Genomic DNA, 16,195 nt, shown 5'->3' with positions numbered 1-16,195 from the left:
TGCGTCGAGAACTAGGTTTGTTATTTTCGTTGTTGACTCAGTAATGCTAGTGGCAGGCAAACCAAAAACAAAAACACCCCAATGAGTGTGCGATGGTGTCCGGTGGGACGTTTTGAGTGCGTTCGTACGTGACTCGAGTGAGTTTATGGTTGAGCTGATGATCGATCGTCTCAAAAGCCCCACGATATTGAGCCATTCGGGTAAAAGGGCATAGAACACATAATGCATACTGTCACTGCATTTGTTGGTGTCATTTTCGTGTGCGCGTTCCGTATTTGTTCGTGGCGTAATGGGGAAGAATTTGTCCTCTTCATTTCGTATGTCTGACAAACCGTTCGCGATTCGATGCCTCGTCTCTCCTCGCAGTGGGTAATTCGATCAGACAGAAACTTCAGTAAAGCGATGTCAACGGTTCACCACCGACCAAGTCGACTAACTTCGGTTTATTGACTTCTCGGCTGTTGAAAGGGTTTGGCAAAACCTTGCCGCGCGCGGATACCTGGACGGTTTGTCGGTGCAGGTAGTCAAAGCCGGCCATATAGTCGTGTGCGGTTTTTAATGAGTTGCGTTTGGTGAGTTTGTGGTGCACACACGTGACACTCTAGCCAAAAACGCCAAGCACTAAAGTGCCATCAACCCAGCGGTGAATCGCCGGTGTCCTATTAAACTGTGTACGTTTGCAATAAAACAAAAACAAAACTGCAACTTTTGTCATTCGGCACCATCAGTTCAGTGCACTTTGCAGTTCTGCTTGTAGGTGTTGTAGAGCGACCGTCTTGCGGTCGAAGGGTGTTCGATCAGCAGCAAACATTGAGGACCGGAGATGTGCAGTCCACATTCGAGGTGGACTGTCCCAGACAATCGAAGATCAATTCTGGTCAAGGGGTCAGTTTCGGTCTTTCGGCGCTCGTCCAGCTACGGCTCAACCCAACCCGTGCCCCCGTCCGTCGACAGTGTAATGAGCCTTATCGACGTGGCATAATAACCCAACCGGAGGGAGCCACCACCCGGCAAACAGTAGAGAGGGAGAGAGAGAGTGAGAGAGCGCAGTGTAAGCAATCTGCTAACGCCACTTGCTAACGTGGTGTGGTGCAGTTGGTGCCATGTTTCTTCGAGTGTCGTTAACAACGGCAGACGAGTGAGGGGCAGGCACAGTCGGTCGGGGTCGGGGGTTTCTTGCTTTTCCGATCTGTGTGTTGCTTCGTCCCGTGGTGTAGCGGCTGATTAGCTTCCGCCGATCGGTGGCATTAATCGAATTACAAGTGATAGAGATATGGTGCGCGAGAGAAGTGAAGAAGTGTACACACAAACATTGGGATCCGTCCGATAGTGACGGCGGCTCGAAGTGCCCGGATTTGAAAGCGGGAGACGCGCATCGGTGGCTCTGTGGCCCAGTATTGCTTCTTACAGAAATTTTAGGGTTCTAATCTGCTGCAAATAGTTTCTCAAGTGCGTGTCTGTGTGTTTGTGTTATCGCCGGTTGATAAGAGATTAAAGCCGACGTAATCGATCCCGGTGAGCGGTCGGGAAAGTAGTGTATGTGTGATTAGCGGGAATCGGGCTTCCTGCCGAAGGTTTGCGGGGTTTGCAAGAAGTTCTACCGCGTACTGGTAGCTCAGCGGCCATTTCTACTCGGGGCACACAAATTACACCTGCAACCCTTATCGGGCCCCGTGTGGCGGATTACGGGCATCGAGAGGATTTCACCAATACCATCAGAATCGTCAGTATTACCAATTTATTGGAGAGCTGTAAAGCTGTGGTGATAAGCCAAACCGGGCGGGTAAGCGCTGTTTGTCGATTCGCGTTTGGGCGGTGATGAATTGGACGCAAGCTTTACGCGTGAGTAGTGACCTTCTCTGCAAAATTGCACCTGCATGGCCTGTGCGTGGTTGTTGCCACTGGTTGATATCCGGCGCTCTATGAGTAGTTTCGAAGTCTCCAGAGGTATAATGAACGATGAAGAAGCGAACGAGTTGTCCAAATACTGAAGGTACTTGTTCAATGCGCTAGATGAAGGGTGTCTTTACTAGTAATTATACCAGCACTAACGCCACTAACACCACCTCGTGCGTGGTGTACATAACAGCTTATGCGAATGCTAGACGTAATTCTACGATAGCCAATCTCCACAGCTCCAATCTACCATCAGCCTGTTTCATCTTAGACATGGAGCTCAGCCGGGCGGTTGAAGTGTGTTCGATGGGCAATTTGTCACAACTGCAGTGCAACGCGATTGCAGTGTGAGCAACTTGGTGTGTGTGTGTGTGTGTGTGTGTGTGTGTGTGTTTGGTAGATATGGTAGATATGCTAGAGCACCAACGTGCATCTTATCGGACTTTGAGAAGTAGACGAGAAACGAACTCCCTTCCACGTCTCCCGTCATAGTCCAGCAACAAATCCCATAGTCCAGGCAGTACCCCTAGTATAACAAATGGTGCATCTTACAGATGTGTTTATGAGACTTTACATGAAAAAAACCTGGGAACACTGGTGGTGTGACAACGTTGTGCCCAGGAACCTTTCCGCCATTGGTCCACGAGCATCGTTAAAACGGGTAGTTAATAGTGTGGCGTACTGTCTCCGACTCGTTGTTGCAAGGCCGATAAAACATACAATGTGTTTTGTTAGTGCTGTGTGACCGTTCGTGCCTTTTGCGGGTCTTTCACGTTGCAGTTCAAGCTCACGGATGTGAGAAAATGTTTCAAAAACGTAATGGTAATGTTTGTCCACTGCCGTTGGGCAGATATTTTGGACGGCGCTAATCTTTTTCATGCCAATCGTTAGTTTTTGTTGTTGTTGTTGTGTACAAAACATGAACTACACTTGTTGAGATGGTGATGGAAGTGGCTCACGATATACGTGCGCGAGAGCGTATGTCGGATGAAAATCATAGACCGGAAGACAAAGTCTAACGACCGCATTAAAAAGCATATCGATACCACAAATCGCTAATTTAGCTGTGGTTTTTGTCCGTTGCACCACGGCGAGATTCAGATAGGTGGTTTAATAGAAGGGGTTTTTTGTTTCCATTTCGCTCTCGGCCGGTTTCGTTACCGGTCCGATGGCGACAAGTTCGACAACGACAATGTACTGTACGGTGCCAGATTGCATGACATAGAAGCCATGATTGGTAGAATCTGGGTTGTTTGTCATCGGCATGCGCGTGATAGGATGGGAGGAGATGTATGTATGTATGGCTTCAGCAAAGCCATGTTGCTGCTAGTTAAACCAGCTCAAGATGTTTAGCTGAATCTGTTCAAACAAACGTACGGAGGTTGCCTTGTTGCAAGGCAGATCTATTTTTGTTGCTTCGTTCACAACGAGATTTCACCTAGTTTTGGGTACACGTTTGGTTCCGTCACATTCCATTGACACATAAAATTGCTTTAGTTGCTACTAGAGAAATAAGTGTACAGTGAGTTACTTTATTTATGTTTTTTCACTATCCCACAGCTCGATCGATGACGAAATAGATGGAACGTGTATAGTGCGTGCTCGTGGATTACCCTGGCAGAGCAGCGATCAGGATATTGCCAAGTTCTTCCGCGGACTGAATGTCGCAAAGTAAGTAGTACGGCCTTGTATTACAAACACGTGTAGTCATAAAACAAGCCCACAAATAATATTTATTGGCTATAAATTTGAATAATGTCTGCTGTGCGAGATTACACAGTCAAGATTTAATTGCTCGGTAAGTACCTTCATAACCAACATGGGCTTTATATGCTCTGTGATCGTTCATTTGGAATTGCGCTACTGGCGTCAACACCGCCGGCAAATGTTCCACACCGGGATCTCCTTGCGACGATCCCTCTCAGCTGTAGCTGTTGTATTGTCCGATTGTGGAAGAAAAACAATTGATAAATCCATGACCTATTCGACATTGGGCGCGACCACCGGCTAGCCGATCGCGACGCGTCCCCCGTGTGCGGTGTGTTTTGTTGTAGGAAAATTGCTGATTATATGCCACTTTGATAGTAGTTGGAAAGCTAGCTGACATAGTAACTGTGTTCCGGGCAGGCTCAACCAACAACAACCATTGAATCTTGTCTTATACTTGTTTTTACTTATTTGTGTTGGTCTTCCGGTTTGATGATGAGATTGGTGTATTTCGCATTAAACGATGGTTGGGTTTCTCGCTATTAATGATGATTAATACCTGTGTCAAGTTTTGCACTTCCAGCACGAAAAAGCTTTCTGTGCCACTGTAAACTAACACCATTGCTTACTACTGTCGTTTCCAGGGGTGGTGTAGCTCTTTGTTTATCGCCACAAGGACGTCGTAACGGTGAAGCATTGGTACGCTTTGTGTCACAGGAACATCGCGATATGGCACTCAAACGACACAAGCATCACATCGGCAATCGATACATTGAGGTAAGCTTCTTTTATACACAGACATATTGTTACATCAGCATCAGTATTGTGTTATACAAACTGTCTAAATTTTCAACGTCTTGTTTTAGGTGTATCGAGCCAACGGGGAAGACTTCCTAGCCGTGGCAGGAGGTGCATCCAACGAAGCGCAAGCCTTCCTATCGAAGGGCGCACAAGTAATCATCCGGATGCGAGGTTTACCATACGATTGTTCTGCAAAGCAGGTGGTAAGTAAAGAAGAATGCCTGTCCAATACTGTGCCAGAGTCTCGAAAGAATATCGGGAAAAAATATCGAACTGTAATTCAATTGTGTTCTTATGTTTTTAGCTCGATTTCTTCGCCAACGGTGAGAATAGTTGCAATGTACTGGATGGTGCCGATGGTATACTTTTTGTAAAGAAACCGGACGGACGGGCGACCGGTGACGCTTTCGTGCTCTTCGAGCAGGACACGGATGCATCGAAGGCACTATCAAAACATCGCGAATCGATCGGCCAACGCTACATTGAGCTGTTTCGCTCGACAACGGCAGAAGTACAGCAGGTTCGTAAACGTAATAGAGCTTTATATTTGTGAAAATTATATGAAAAAAAAACGCTTGAAAACAATTGTCCTTCTCTCTGCTATCATGTGGGAATGGATAGACGAAACAATGAATACGGTAAGAACAATTAAACGAGAAGAAGTATAATGTAATGCGTAGTTAAGAGATTCTTCATAGTGGTACGTATTTGCCGTATCTGAACAATGTGTTAATGCCGTACTTTACTTTGCTGAACACAGGTTTTGAACCGATCCATGGATCCGAAGACCTACGAGCCACCGCAACCACCATTGATTGCGCAGTTACCGCAAGTGCAGATGCAACTATTACCCCAACACGTCATCACCAGTGGTATCGAGAAGAACTGCATCCGGTTACGGGGGCTTCCATATGAAGCAAAGGTGGAACATATACTACACTTCCTGGACGACTTTGCCAATCACATCGTCTACCAGGGAGTGCATTTGGTGTACAATGCTCAGGTAAGACGATGAACCATTCCCTCCTGGTGGGGGCCGTTGTAGACTTTGTGGACGTTTTGTCAACGCATGGTCCCGGAACCTATCTGTGTATGGTTCTTTAGTTTTCCGTACGTTTATTTAACGCTAGTGTGTGCATTGATTTGATTGGAACCGTCATTGGAACCTTGTCGTTTTGGCTTCTTTTGTGATGTATCCGTAGGGTCAGTTCAATGGTGAAGCATTCATACAGATGGACTCGGAAACGGCGGCTTACCAGTCGGCGCAACAGAAACACCACAAGAACATGATGTTCGGCAAGAAGCAGCGCTACATCGAGGTGTTCCAGTGTTCCGGCGATGACATGAACATGGTGCTGAACGGCGGCTTCCAGCAGCCGGCAAGCCTCTCGAAACCGTCTCTCCTCTCACCGGGTATGTTACCGACAGCGGCCACACAGCCACCGACACAATCCCCGCAGACGCTCTCACTCTCCCAAATTCCGCTACCGATTCCATCTCCGCTGGCTCTCTCGGTACCGCCGCCGAACCATCAGCTGCTAGCACAGCAGCAAGCACAGTACATAGCGCAGCACAATCTACTGGCGCGCCAAGCGGCCGCCGCCCAGCATCAGCAGCATCAGCAGGAACAGCTGATGCTGCAAAACCTGGGCATGTACGTGGCAGGGCCACCAACCAGCGTTGCTACATCGTTGAGCGTGTCACAGCCGGGCAGTGCTGTGGCCGGTGCACCAACGTACGTAACGGCTGGCAGTGGTGGGTTGCCACCGTCGGTGACCGGTGCTGGCAATGCGGGTGGACTTGCTTTCGGGCATGGATCAGCAGCTGGTTTGGCAGGTTTGAGTGCTGCTTCCGCCGGAGCGAGCGGTGCAGGTGGTTTGCCGCCTCATCTAGGTGGAGGCCACCCAGCTGGTGGCCCGCTTGCCGCTCAGTACCATCCGCTGTACTTTATGCAACGTCACATGCTCGCATCAAACAGTGGCATTCCGATGGGGTTGATGGCACCGCCACATGCAACGGCTGCAGCTCACCATGCTGCTGCATTCAATCAATTGCATCACTTCGGTGGTGGCATTGGTCATGCCGGGGTTCCCGGTTCCGGTGCGGGCAGTTCGCTGCCGCATCATGCTTCTGCTGCCGGTCTGGTGCACCATCCATCGCAGCATCACGCAATGCAAGCGATGGCGGCAGCGGCCGCTTCACAATCGGCTGCTGGTGGTATGCTTCCATCGAAGCGCTCGTACGATAGTGCTTTCCGCGGTGATCAGTCCGCGCTGGCACCTAGCGCCGGTAGCAAACGCCCTTTCCATGGCACTCCGACACAGGGTGCGGCCGCAGCTGCTGCAGCTGCCGCAGCTTCTGTTGCATTGTATGCACCGTACTACCATCCGCACATATGAAACGAATAGTTTGTAATGCTTGCTTGTGTTCCGTTGGTATTTGTGCCAACATTGAACGGCCAGCGCATACTGAGAATACTAAAATTTAATCATATATTATAGAGAATAGTACCTTCATAGATATTGGAGAAGAGAAGCAGTCGTGTGCAACGGTAATTTTTTGTTTGTTATAATTCGACACTCTGTGTCCTTGTAGATGCTGTTGCATGGACCAGTGCCTTCATCAGTACCTATATAAAGCTAGTGACTACATTGTAGTCAATCTTTTACCTACTTAATGCAGATGCTACTAAAAGTACTTATATTGTTAAATAATGAATTATACATGCATTGCCTCCCCATGGTACCCGTACCAGTAGATGGTTGAGTTACTTAGTGTAGAAGGATTGTGTTGCTTTGTCGGCTGTTAAGGTTGCTGCTGTGCGCTGCGCTACGATCGTGAGGCAATGTGTGCGGCAACCCGAAAACACACACGAAACACCAACCAGATGTTAAATGGTGTGAATCAATCATCGTAGTGACATTCCGACTTCCATTATTTGTTCCCCGTTTTCTATCCGCCATTTTGCGTTTACACTTTCATTCTCTCGGAACACTTAGTGTTCCTGTGCGTGTTTGTCTATTGTTTTACTATTATTTTTCCCCTCTTTCGGTTCCCTCTTTCCTTCCGGTATTTCTTTGCCTCTCGTTGCTCTTTGCTTGTTTATTTTGTAAGGAAAGAAATGGAAATGGACTAGGGGGGGGATTTGGGGTTGATGGGTTGGTGATCATGAATGTGGAACCCGTACGCTGATATAGTGTACAATATATCGTAAAATTGTCTTGCATTACATAACTATTGATCCTTCCGGTATATTAGTTTTCTGTCACCACCATGCCTTCCCTTCCTTCATTCCCCTTTTGGTTCACTTAAACGCATATAAAAACGCATTCGATAATTGTAAGACGGTTCGCCTTCTTCCACTACATACACATAAACACACTATCTCATATTCCTTAATCCTTCCAATCAATTCACCATCCACATACACACACACACACACACACACAAACATGTCCCACAAATGAGTGCAAATGAGCCGTTGTGTAAAGTACTTGGCTAATATATTATCTTGTGTATGTGAGCAGTGGTGTGCAATATAAAACCGTGTAGCGAAACGCGGGAGGGCGAAAACCGTGCGGGGTGTAATAGTGGGGTCAGGATGCGGAGGGACCGGTACGGGTAAAAAAAGGTGTTGGGTCGGTGCAGCCACCAGTACGTTTCCTGTTTAACATTTACACCTCCTATATATTATGTGTGCGTTTACATGTGTGTGACACAATAAAGGCAGTTGCGAGTAGAAAAAGGGGGGAAGTACACGAGGTAACTAGACTTAATGGCGATCGGTCTTGGTTGGGGGGACAAACAAACAGAAAACAGAAATGGTATGAGCATAAACCCCAAGCTGATCGATCACATATAGCGCAATATGAAAACAATGGGCTTTTTTAGTGTAAGGAAAGAGGAGCTTCATAAAACGCATAGGACATTTGAACGTTGTGTAATGTGTAGTAGTTTGAAAAACAAAACAGAAGATACACGTGTGTCGCCAAGTCTTTCATCCCCGGTACGGTGTAACTATGCATAAATAGCAAGCAAAGTGGTTGTATTTGCCTTTTTGTGGTTCTTAGACGAGTAATAAGCGAAACGATGTGCTGAGTTACTAGCCTCATATCCATCACTACGTTCTGTAACACTAATCGGAAGCAGCACACTATAAGTTTACTTGTTTTTAACTCACGTACACTTGTTCATATGCCTGGGGGCCCCAATGATAGTTACAAGTGAGATGAGCATTGAAATTTCATTATATTTGTTCTTAGCTTTAACTCATACTATTGCGCTGAAAGCAAAGTAAGAAAAACAAATTATGCACATACATGTTAGAAAGAGGAACCAATACGCTACTAGACACGTAAAATTGGACGGATAACTGCATTACGCTGTGATCGCTTTTCTTCTACACCTAGAACGGGTGGCCACAGAATAACTCATTATCGGAAGCGCCAGGTGTAGTCATAATAACAATAACAATAGTTATAATAATAATAATAATACATTCCATTAATCGTAAATAGCGGTAAACACGTGCAAATGGTGTTGTGAATGACGACCGGAAGCAATCGTTCGGTTTTTATTTCTCGTTGTTTCTATCATTATCATCATGTTATAGCACTAACAACAACACCTCGTGCAGGTTGAATTCCTTTCTTAAAACGTCCATTAGGCATGCTAATTTACCTAGTATTAAGTGAAACAATTTTCGGCACGATATTTTACACACATTCTATATGTTTTGGTGTTGACACAATGACATAGTTAAAGATTAGTGGCTACGTAGAGAGCGCGAGTGGCTTCTTCTTCTTCCTTCTGTACTGTGCTGTGCGTTTCGGTCGGTCGGAAATGTTGATAGTAAGGATCTGTTTGTGAAACGTTTACATGGCTTTATTTGTTGTATGATTGGTTTGAGTTTGGTGGTACCTTGGTGAAATGTTAAAAAATACACCAATTGCAAAGTAGTTCGTGCGTACACAAGAGTCAGGATGACCGAGAAGAAGCGAAAGATTGGACAAACCTCTGGTGGTGTACCATTGTACTTTAGATTTTTTAAAAGCTTTTTCTCCATTCGTTAACCAATTTCCTTTGCTATATGTGGCAGATTGCTCTTTATTTTTTCTTTCATCAATGTTTCTTACATGGCACGTACATAAAAAAATACACATTTGCATACAACGTATTTTGGGTGGCCAATAATGAATATATAAAAAAAAAAAACAAAACAGTTAACACACGCAGGTATCGTCCGTTCCGAACAAACGGACCAGTCTGTTGTTCTGCACCATCCCGACACACAAGCATCTCTCAACACATACATCTTCTTAGCTTCATAAGCCACGCTAATAGGCCACTAAAAAGGGTGAAACAAATGTGGTAATTAAAATAGGAAATCAAAATCGGTGCACCACAAACCATTTATAAATGCTACTGCTGTTAGTTATATAGCGATATAAAACAAACAGTGCTCACTCACTTGCGGAGGAATAGATGTAATTTTAATATTATAATAGGTGGTATCCTGTTTTGAGATGAATACACAATTAATATCTACCCTAGTATCTCTGTAAGATCATCGATAATAATATAAGTGAACGTTTTGTTTTTCTTCTTCTTGGTTAAAAGTTTCTAACGGTCGTTTTTGAATCTTCGTTACTACCATAAATTGTAGGTTAATTTTGCTTTCCTTTCTCCACACTTCTTTTCATTATGCAAAACAAATCTTTCTTTCTCTCTTTTTATTTGTTCTTACACTATGATTTTTGTTGTTTTTTTTTCCTGTTGTTTATTTTCCATTTCATGCTGTATTGTTTCTTCTGTTGTATATAAGCATATTCATGTGTGGTATTATGTTTGGTGATGTGGGTTCGTTTTGTTTGTAGTTATTGCATAGTTTACACCTTGTTTTCTTTTTTTGTTATCTTGTTTATATGGTGCGGCATTGTTTAGATATATTTGTGTATTTTTTTTTCTAAATTGTTACATTTAATGCGATGTAACAGGTTTTTTTTTTATCACCAATGCAAATGCAAACAAAACGAAACCCTGGTAAAATGGTGGCATCCTTGGGCACATGAATATGCTTTAAAAAAATTAACACACCGCACGAATTCACACTGCTGCCAGTGACAGGATTTGTTTTCGTCCGAAATTGAGTGTACGGTTTGTGTTTCATTTTTTTCCGTTTTGCTTTTTCTCGCTCTATCGTCTAGTACATTGTTACACTTTGCCTTTCTGTTTTCTGTCTTTCGGTTCTGTACTGCTCGAGTTGCTGATGGTTGCTTCTAAGAGCAATATAATATGATGAAAGAATTCTGCTAATAAGGGGACACGCACATAACCTGTTTTAATCTACATCGAAAGTATGTTCAAGGAAACGCGGGCTAGTTCCGAATGTCGTTCATGTGATAAGAATATTCTAACCTTTCATAATAATTTGCCTTTCTGTTGTTATTATATTGGTATTGTAGTGCTCTGTATCGTCTCGTGTGGTTGAAGCAAATGGTGACTTAATACTGTTTTAGTGGTAATGTAAAAGTGCAACCTGGAGTGGATCAGTAAATGACGGAAATGGGCAGCAATGCGTAAAGAACAAATGTTGTCACAATGGTCCTTTTGCATATTCGGTTCACTATCACTGTTTCTTCGTATTTGTCTAGCTCCACTAGTTTGCTTCGGCAGGAAAGAAGATTGGGTTTGTGGTGAATTGTCTGAACGGTCTGAAGTCCCATGCGCTGCGGGCGCAGTACTACTTTCAAACGGTTTGGTGTTTGGGTGCTCATCCATTCGAAACTTTTTAAAACAACCACAAAAAAGTCACACCTTTTCATAATAAAACTCCAACGCCCCAAAAAAAAGTGAAATTATGCTGTGCTGTTACGTAACATAACACTGCAACCATGTTGATGTCTATCTTCTAACGCTCACCTGATCTGATCCACCTGGCCGTGTCCGGCACAGTAACGAGGATGATAACCCGCATGAAGAGCAATGAGTCCGCACTAGTTTTTTGTCTAATCTTGTTGTGAATCTTTCAAGTGGAGTCATTTATATGAATCTTTAATAAGTAGTTATCAAGAGTCGACTCTTAAAAGATTCACGAATCCTCAAAGATTGATAAGAATCTGAGGACTCAAATATCTCGGTTGATTTATGAATCTATTGGGATTTATGAATCTACGAGAGATGTATGATTCGTAGACGATTTCATCTTTAAGAATTCATAAAATTTTAAAAATCAATTATTTTTTTAAGAATCTAGAATCAGATTGACTCATTCTGCTCAACGATTATTAAATCTGAATCAGATTCATCCAACACCTGTCCGCACCCCTGTTCATGTTGTTGTTATATCTCTCGTTGTTTCGTCTGTTATCGGGTGGAAAATGGGGTATTTGGGTAGTTCTGTCACCGTTCTGCTCATCTTTCTCTACCGTCGTCGTAACTACGTATACTTGACTATTGTCTTGGGTTTCCGGGCAGAAAAAAGTGCGAATCTCTCTCTTTCTCTCTCTGCTATCTGTCAACTTCTGTGTTGTTATTTTTTTCCACGGTGCATCTCTTCTAATCTGTGCGGGAAATAAGGTACCCCGTGTTTGTGCGGTAATGTCCATGTGCAACGGTGGTGTATGGTTCCGGACGGGCGCGCGATTGCTGTTGGAAGGACAGACAACATATAGATGCATATATACAAGTAGATTCTCCATCCTGACTGCAACATCTCCTCTTTCTCACACACACACACACACATACACTCGGTGGACGGCGTACGTTGTGTTTGGGCTCGTGGCTAGCTGGCTGTGCACTAGAGAAACGCCGATTGTTGACGTGCGCTATACTACTCCTTACATACTATACGTTTTGGTGGTTTTGTGGTGGGTACACTGTGTACGGAGCAAGGCATTACTTAAAGCTCATTAAAGAACCGGTAATCATTATATCCTTTCAAAATGTACCTTATTTGCCATTTCTTACGGTGAGTGTTACGAAATCAATTTATTTATTAATTTAGTATCGTTTTTCATCCCTCTAATACATTTACTCCCCATCTTTCTGTATCCTCTTTTTTCTGTTACTCCTTGCCTAACTAACATTGCTATCGTTTTTTTTTGTCTTCTTACGTTAATGCATTTAATTTTATGTTTGTTTTTAATTTTCCATTTCATTTTTGTGATTTGCACCCACAAACCTACCTGCGTTACCGCTGAACGTTTATCGAGTTTTGGTTTTTCACTGACTGTTGTATCGTTTGCTCCTTTTGATTTGTACTTTAAGGCATGTTTTACACTTTTTTCCCTTTGAGAATTATGTTTTCTGTTGTAGTTGTCCAGTGTTGTTTGCCATACATGTTTTATTGATTAAGAATAGAGGTTAAACAAAATTAAAATGACAATTGCAATTACGATAGCGAAAACATTGTAATGTAACAGGAATTATTTTACAATAGTAACCAAACAATAACTTAATTTAAAAAATATGAGCGACCTAATACTACTTTCGTACAATATTAACTCACTCTCGTGACCTATTAACAATATCTCACAATAAGCAGAACCGTTTAATAACAGCTGCGATGTTGAAAATATTGTAGCAAGAACCATTTCTGGACCACACCCCCAACCCTACGTTACGACGTTATTGACCTTTTTTCTTCCTGTACGACCCTTCACAATTTACTGTTTTTATTTGTATTTTTATGATTTATTATTTTGTTGATAGATTGTTAAATATTTGCTCTGTTTAAGTAACTCGTTTGTTTAATATTTTGTTTTGCAGGTTTTCAGAAAAGTATGTTTTAATGTAAATTTCTTTATTTTTTCCCCTCCACTATAGGCGGCACATTAGTTGGTGCACCGTTTGGTGGATACGCTCCATTCGGGCATCCGCCGTCAGCCGTTTTGCCACCACCTCGGCATGCCGCCTTCTATCCGCAGCCGATTCTCTACTGGGGCTATCCGAGCCCGCCAGTTTCGCCGACGACGTACTACAGCACGGCACCGCCCGGCACACCGCACCATCTTGGTCCGGCGGCCCATCAAACGGCGGGCATTCCCACCCATAGTCACGCACAGCCGACGATGGTAGGTGAAAAGAACCACGGCAGCAAATCGGATAAGATATGGATCATTTAAACATGAAGCAATCGTTTTTCTTTCCCCGACCAACAGCTTGCCCTCAGCCCCGATCAACGCAACCAACAACGTAACAATCCGTCGGTGTCACTTGTGACGGTGCCACCGCGAGCTGCCGGTACGGCAGGATCTTCCAGTGGTGAATCGTCCACCTCACAATCATCCTCACCGCCACTGCTTTCGCCGACCGGCGGCTGTTCCAGTTCCGGGTCCGTGACGAGCGTTTCCTCCGGAACGTCCCAACGACATGGTGGTGGCTCGGCAACGATCCGCACGTCACCACCACCACCGTCGGCCTCTCTGTTAAGCCTACCGCTTGCCGCAGCTACCTCTCAGCCGCTCGCAATCCCTGCGGTAACAACACCCACCGGTGGGCTGGCTGGGGCATATCCCGGTTCGCAGCTTTCGCCGATTCAAGCAATCCCAGCACCGTCGGTTCACTACCCACACGCCGCTCCGTTGATGGGAACGGCCAGCCCACCGGGCACAACCGGCACCACGTTCTATGAGCCACATCCTCACCTACCACACCATCCTCCCCATCACCATCACCACCACCATCATCATCATCCGCATCCTCTGTCGCACCATCATCACGATAAGCTGGTTGCGACGGCACCAAGCATCCTGACACCGTCGCTCATACCTAACCAATACGTGGAGCTGTTTATAGTTTGAAATGGCGGAGAACGATCCGTATGTTGATCATTTTTTAGTCACGGCAAAATGCAACCAGACGCGCGTGTGTAACCCAGCAAAGGGGACGGACTTTTGAACTCGAAACTTCATTTTCGTTCATTGAGAAATACCAACATCCTTCAGGAGCAGAAAATGCATCCTGCAATAGGTTAAACTTTAATCGCATTACTCGAAGCGATGCTACAATTTATTTACCCCGTAAGCCGCTAAAGCTTGATCGCTACTGTAAATAGGGAACGCTGTGCAACGTGTTTTATTGTTTTACTATCTAACGAAAAGTTGACTACGGGTCTGCTTTGCAAGTGGAATTCCTTTAACCGCGTAGCCAGGCTCGATCATATCCTAACCAAGACAAGCAAATCAAAGCTAGTGAAGTAAGTTGCGTAGTGATGCGTCTGTACCCTACCCGCTAGTGTACATTGCATGACCGGAATCTGGATCTGGACCAGAATCAGAATCTGGAAAATCTGGATCGCACGAGATAGCTGTAATTAATGCATCTTACTGCAGCATCAGCAGAATACAACCATTTTTGCTCATAAACAACGCTCAAAAGCTATTGTAAACTAAAAACGTAAACCAGAAGGCTGATCGTGATGCGCATGCGATAGGAATGATAAACCACCACTAGATAAAAGGGGAATAGTGAAGATGTGCCGCCGAGGTAGAGAGAATAAGAATAATTGCACATAGTGCAACACTGTTCTAGAAGATGGTAGCGGCGGAACGGCGAATAGCAATGCAACCATCGGTATCCGTATCGAACTTCCGTGTGTAGTGCTGCGGAGCATATTTTGTAATTTATTTGTTAATGTTTGAGTGTCGTGTGTGTTTTTTTATTATCTTGATAGATCTATATATGTATGTTTTAGCTGTTGCCAGGCGCCAATATTACCATTGTTAAACCCGTTTTCCTGGTTAAACCCGTTGTTATCTGTCTCGTTTTTCTTTTCAACTTTTCATGTTCGTATGTAAGCTTCCTAGAGCTAACCATCTGGATATTATCACCAGTCTAAAGACTAAAAATATTGCACACAAACATAAAATCATGCTTAACGGCCGAAGCGTGCAATGCACCAAGTTTATGCCACAGTTAGTTTTGTGTTCTGCTATTGTTTAAAAAGTTTGATATTTTGTGCTGTTTTAAAATCAGTTAGCGAACAAAAATGTAATTCTTATTTTGTCTATTATGTCTTGGCTTGTTGCACAACAATGTTGCTGTTGTGCGAGTGCAAAGTGAGTGGTAGGCAAAAGTATGGGGGCACCCACGTTTTGATACCCGGCCTATACCGCTCTAGTGTTTTATCGTTAAGAAACCCATGTTGATCCATGTTACGAGGGCCGCCTCCCGTGTGTTTAAATCGCGACCCGTTTTCATTGTTAGTTAGCGTGTTTAAGCATAGTTGTTTAATCGTTCGAATTGAGCGAAATTGCACGACGACCGTTACTTACCAAGTGTACGACGTGTACGATTGAATGATATTTACAACTTTATAAACGAATGTGTTATAATGTAAATGAGGTAGTTTATATTCACGATTTTTATCATCATTTCTTCGAAGCAAAACAAAAAGGCATGAAATCATTCAAAAACACTCTTCACATCGTTCCTTTTGTAAACGAGAACAGCAATCATCATCGTATAACAAGAGGATGTGGCAAGTGAGCATTTATCGATATTGTTAGCCAATTTTGACTTACTAAAAAAACCATTTACGAGAACACGTTATGTTTACCATCAAAATGATATGCATCTGCAAACATGGAATTGAAATGATGTGGGAGGGCGTATATGTGCTGTGTGTTTTTTTTCAAGCAATATAGAAACGGCTCGAAGAATGTAGCGCGTGCTGTCTTGAACAATCCTAATGTTAACAACCAGTTGCTCAACTATGTTCAGGGAGAAGCTTTGATTTCTTCGGCATCATTAGCGACAAACAAATAGAGGAATAGCCATTCCGTGGAAG

At 44.0% G+C, this 16,195-nt stretch overlaps 2 protein-coding genes across 2 annotated transcripts in view; both read left to right on the top strand.

The window, feature by feature from the left end:
- LOC128710279 (RNA-binding protein fusilli-like) overlaps nucleotides 1-6,803 on the top strand; it is a 52,373-nt gene extending 45,570 nt beyond the window's left edge. The window contains exons 6-11 of the mRNA XM_053805324.1: nucleotides 3,457-3,567; nucleotides 4,248-4,380; nucleotides 4,470-4,607; nucleotides 4,709-4,924; nucleotides 5,165-5,407; nucleotides 5,607-6,803. Of these exons, the coding sequence (XP_053661299.1) occupies nucleotides 3,457-3,567; nucleotides 4,248-4,380; nucleotides 4,470-4,607; nucleotides 4,709-4,924; nucleotides 5,165-5,407; nucleotides 5,607-6,803 (2,038 nt within the window). The remainder of the gene's footprint in view (nucleotides 1-3,456; nucleotides 3,568-4,247; nucleotides 4,381-4,469; nucleotides 4,608-4,708; nucleotides 4,925-5,164; nucleotides 5,408-5,606) is intronic.
- A 6,384-nt stretch (nucleotides 6,804-13,187) lies between these two features.
- LOC128710285 (homeobox protein OTX1-like) lies at nucleotides 13,188-14,207 on the top strand. The gene is given in 2 exon segments (XM_053805334.1): nucleotides 13,188-13,478; nucleotides 13,566-14,207. Coding segments are annotated over 2 exon segments (933 nt in total).
- The last annotated feature ends 1,988 nt before the right edge of the window (nucleotides 14,208-16,195 follow it).

The sequence above is a fragment of the Anopheles marshallii genome, chromosome 2, assembly GCF_943734725.1.
Source record: "Anopheles marshallii chromosome 2, idAnoMarsDA_429_01, whole genome shotgun sequence".
NCBI lineage: Eukaryota > Metazoa > Arthropoda > Insecta > Diptera > Culicidae > Anopheles > Anopheles marshallii.
Note: the sequence above shows the minus strand (reverse complement) of the source record. Positions and strands in the feature narration are given on the sequence as shown.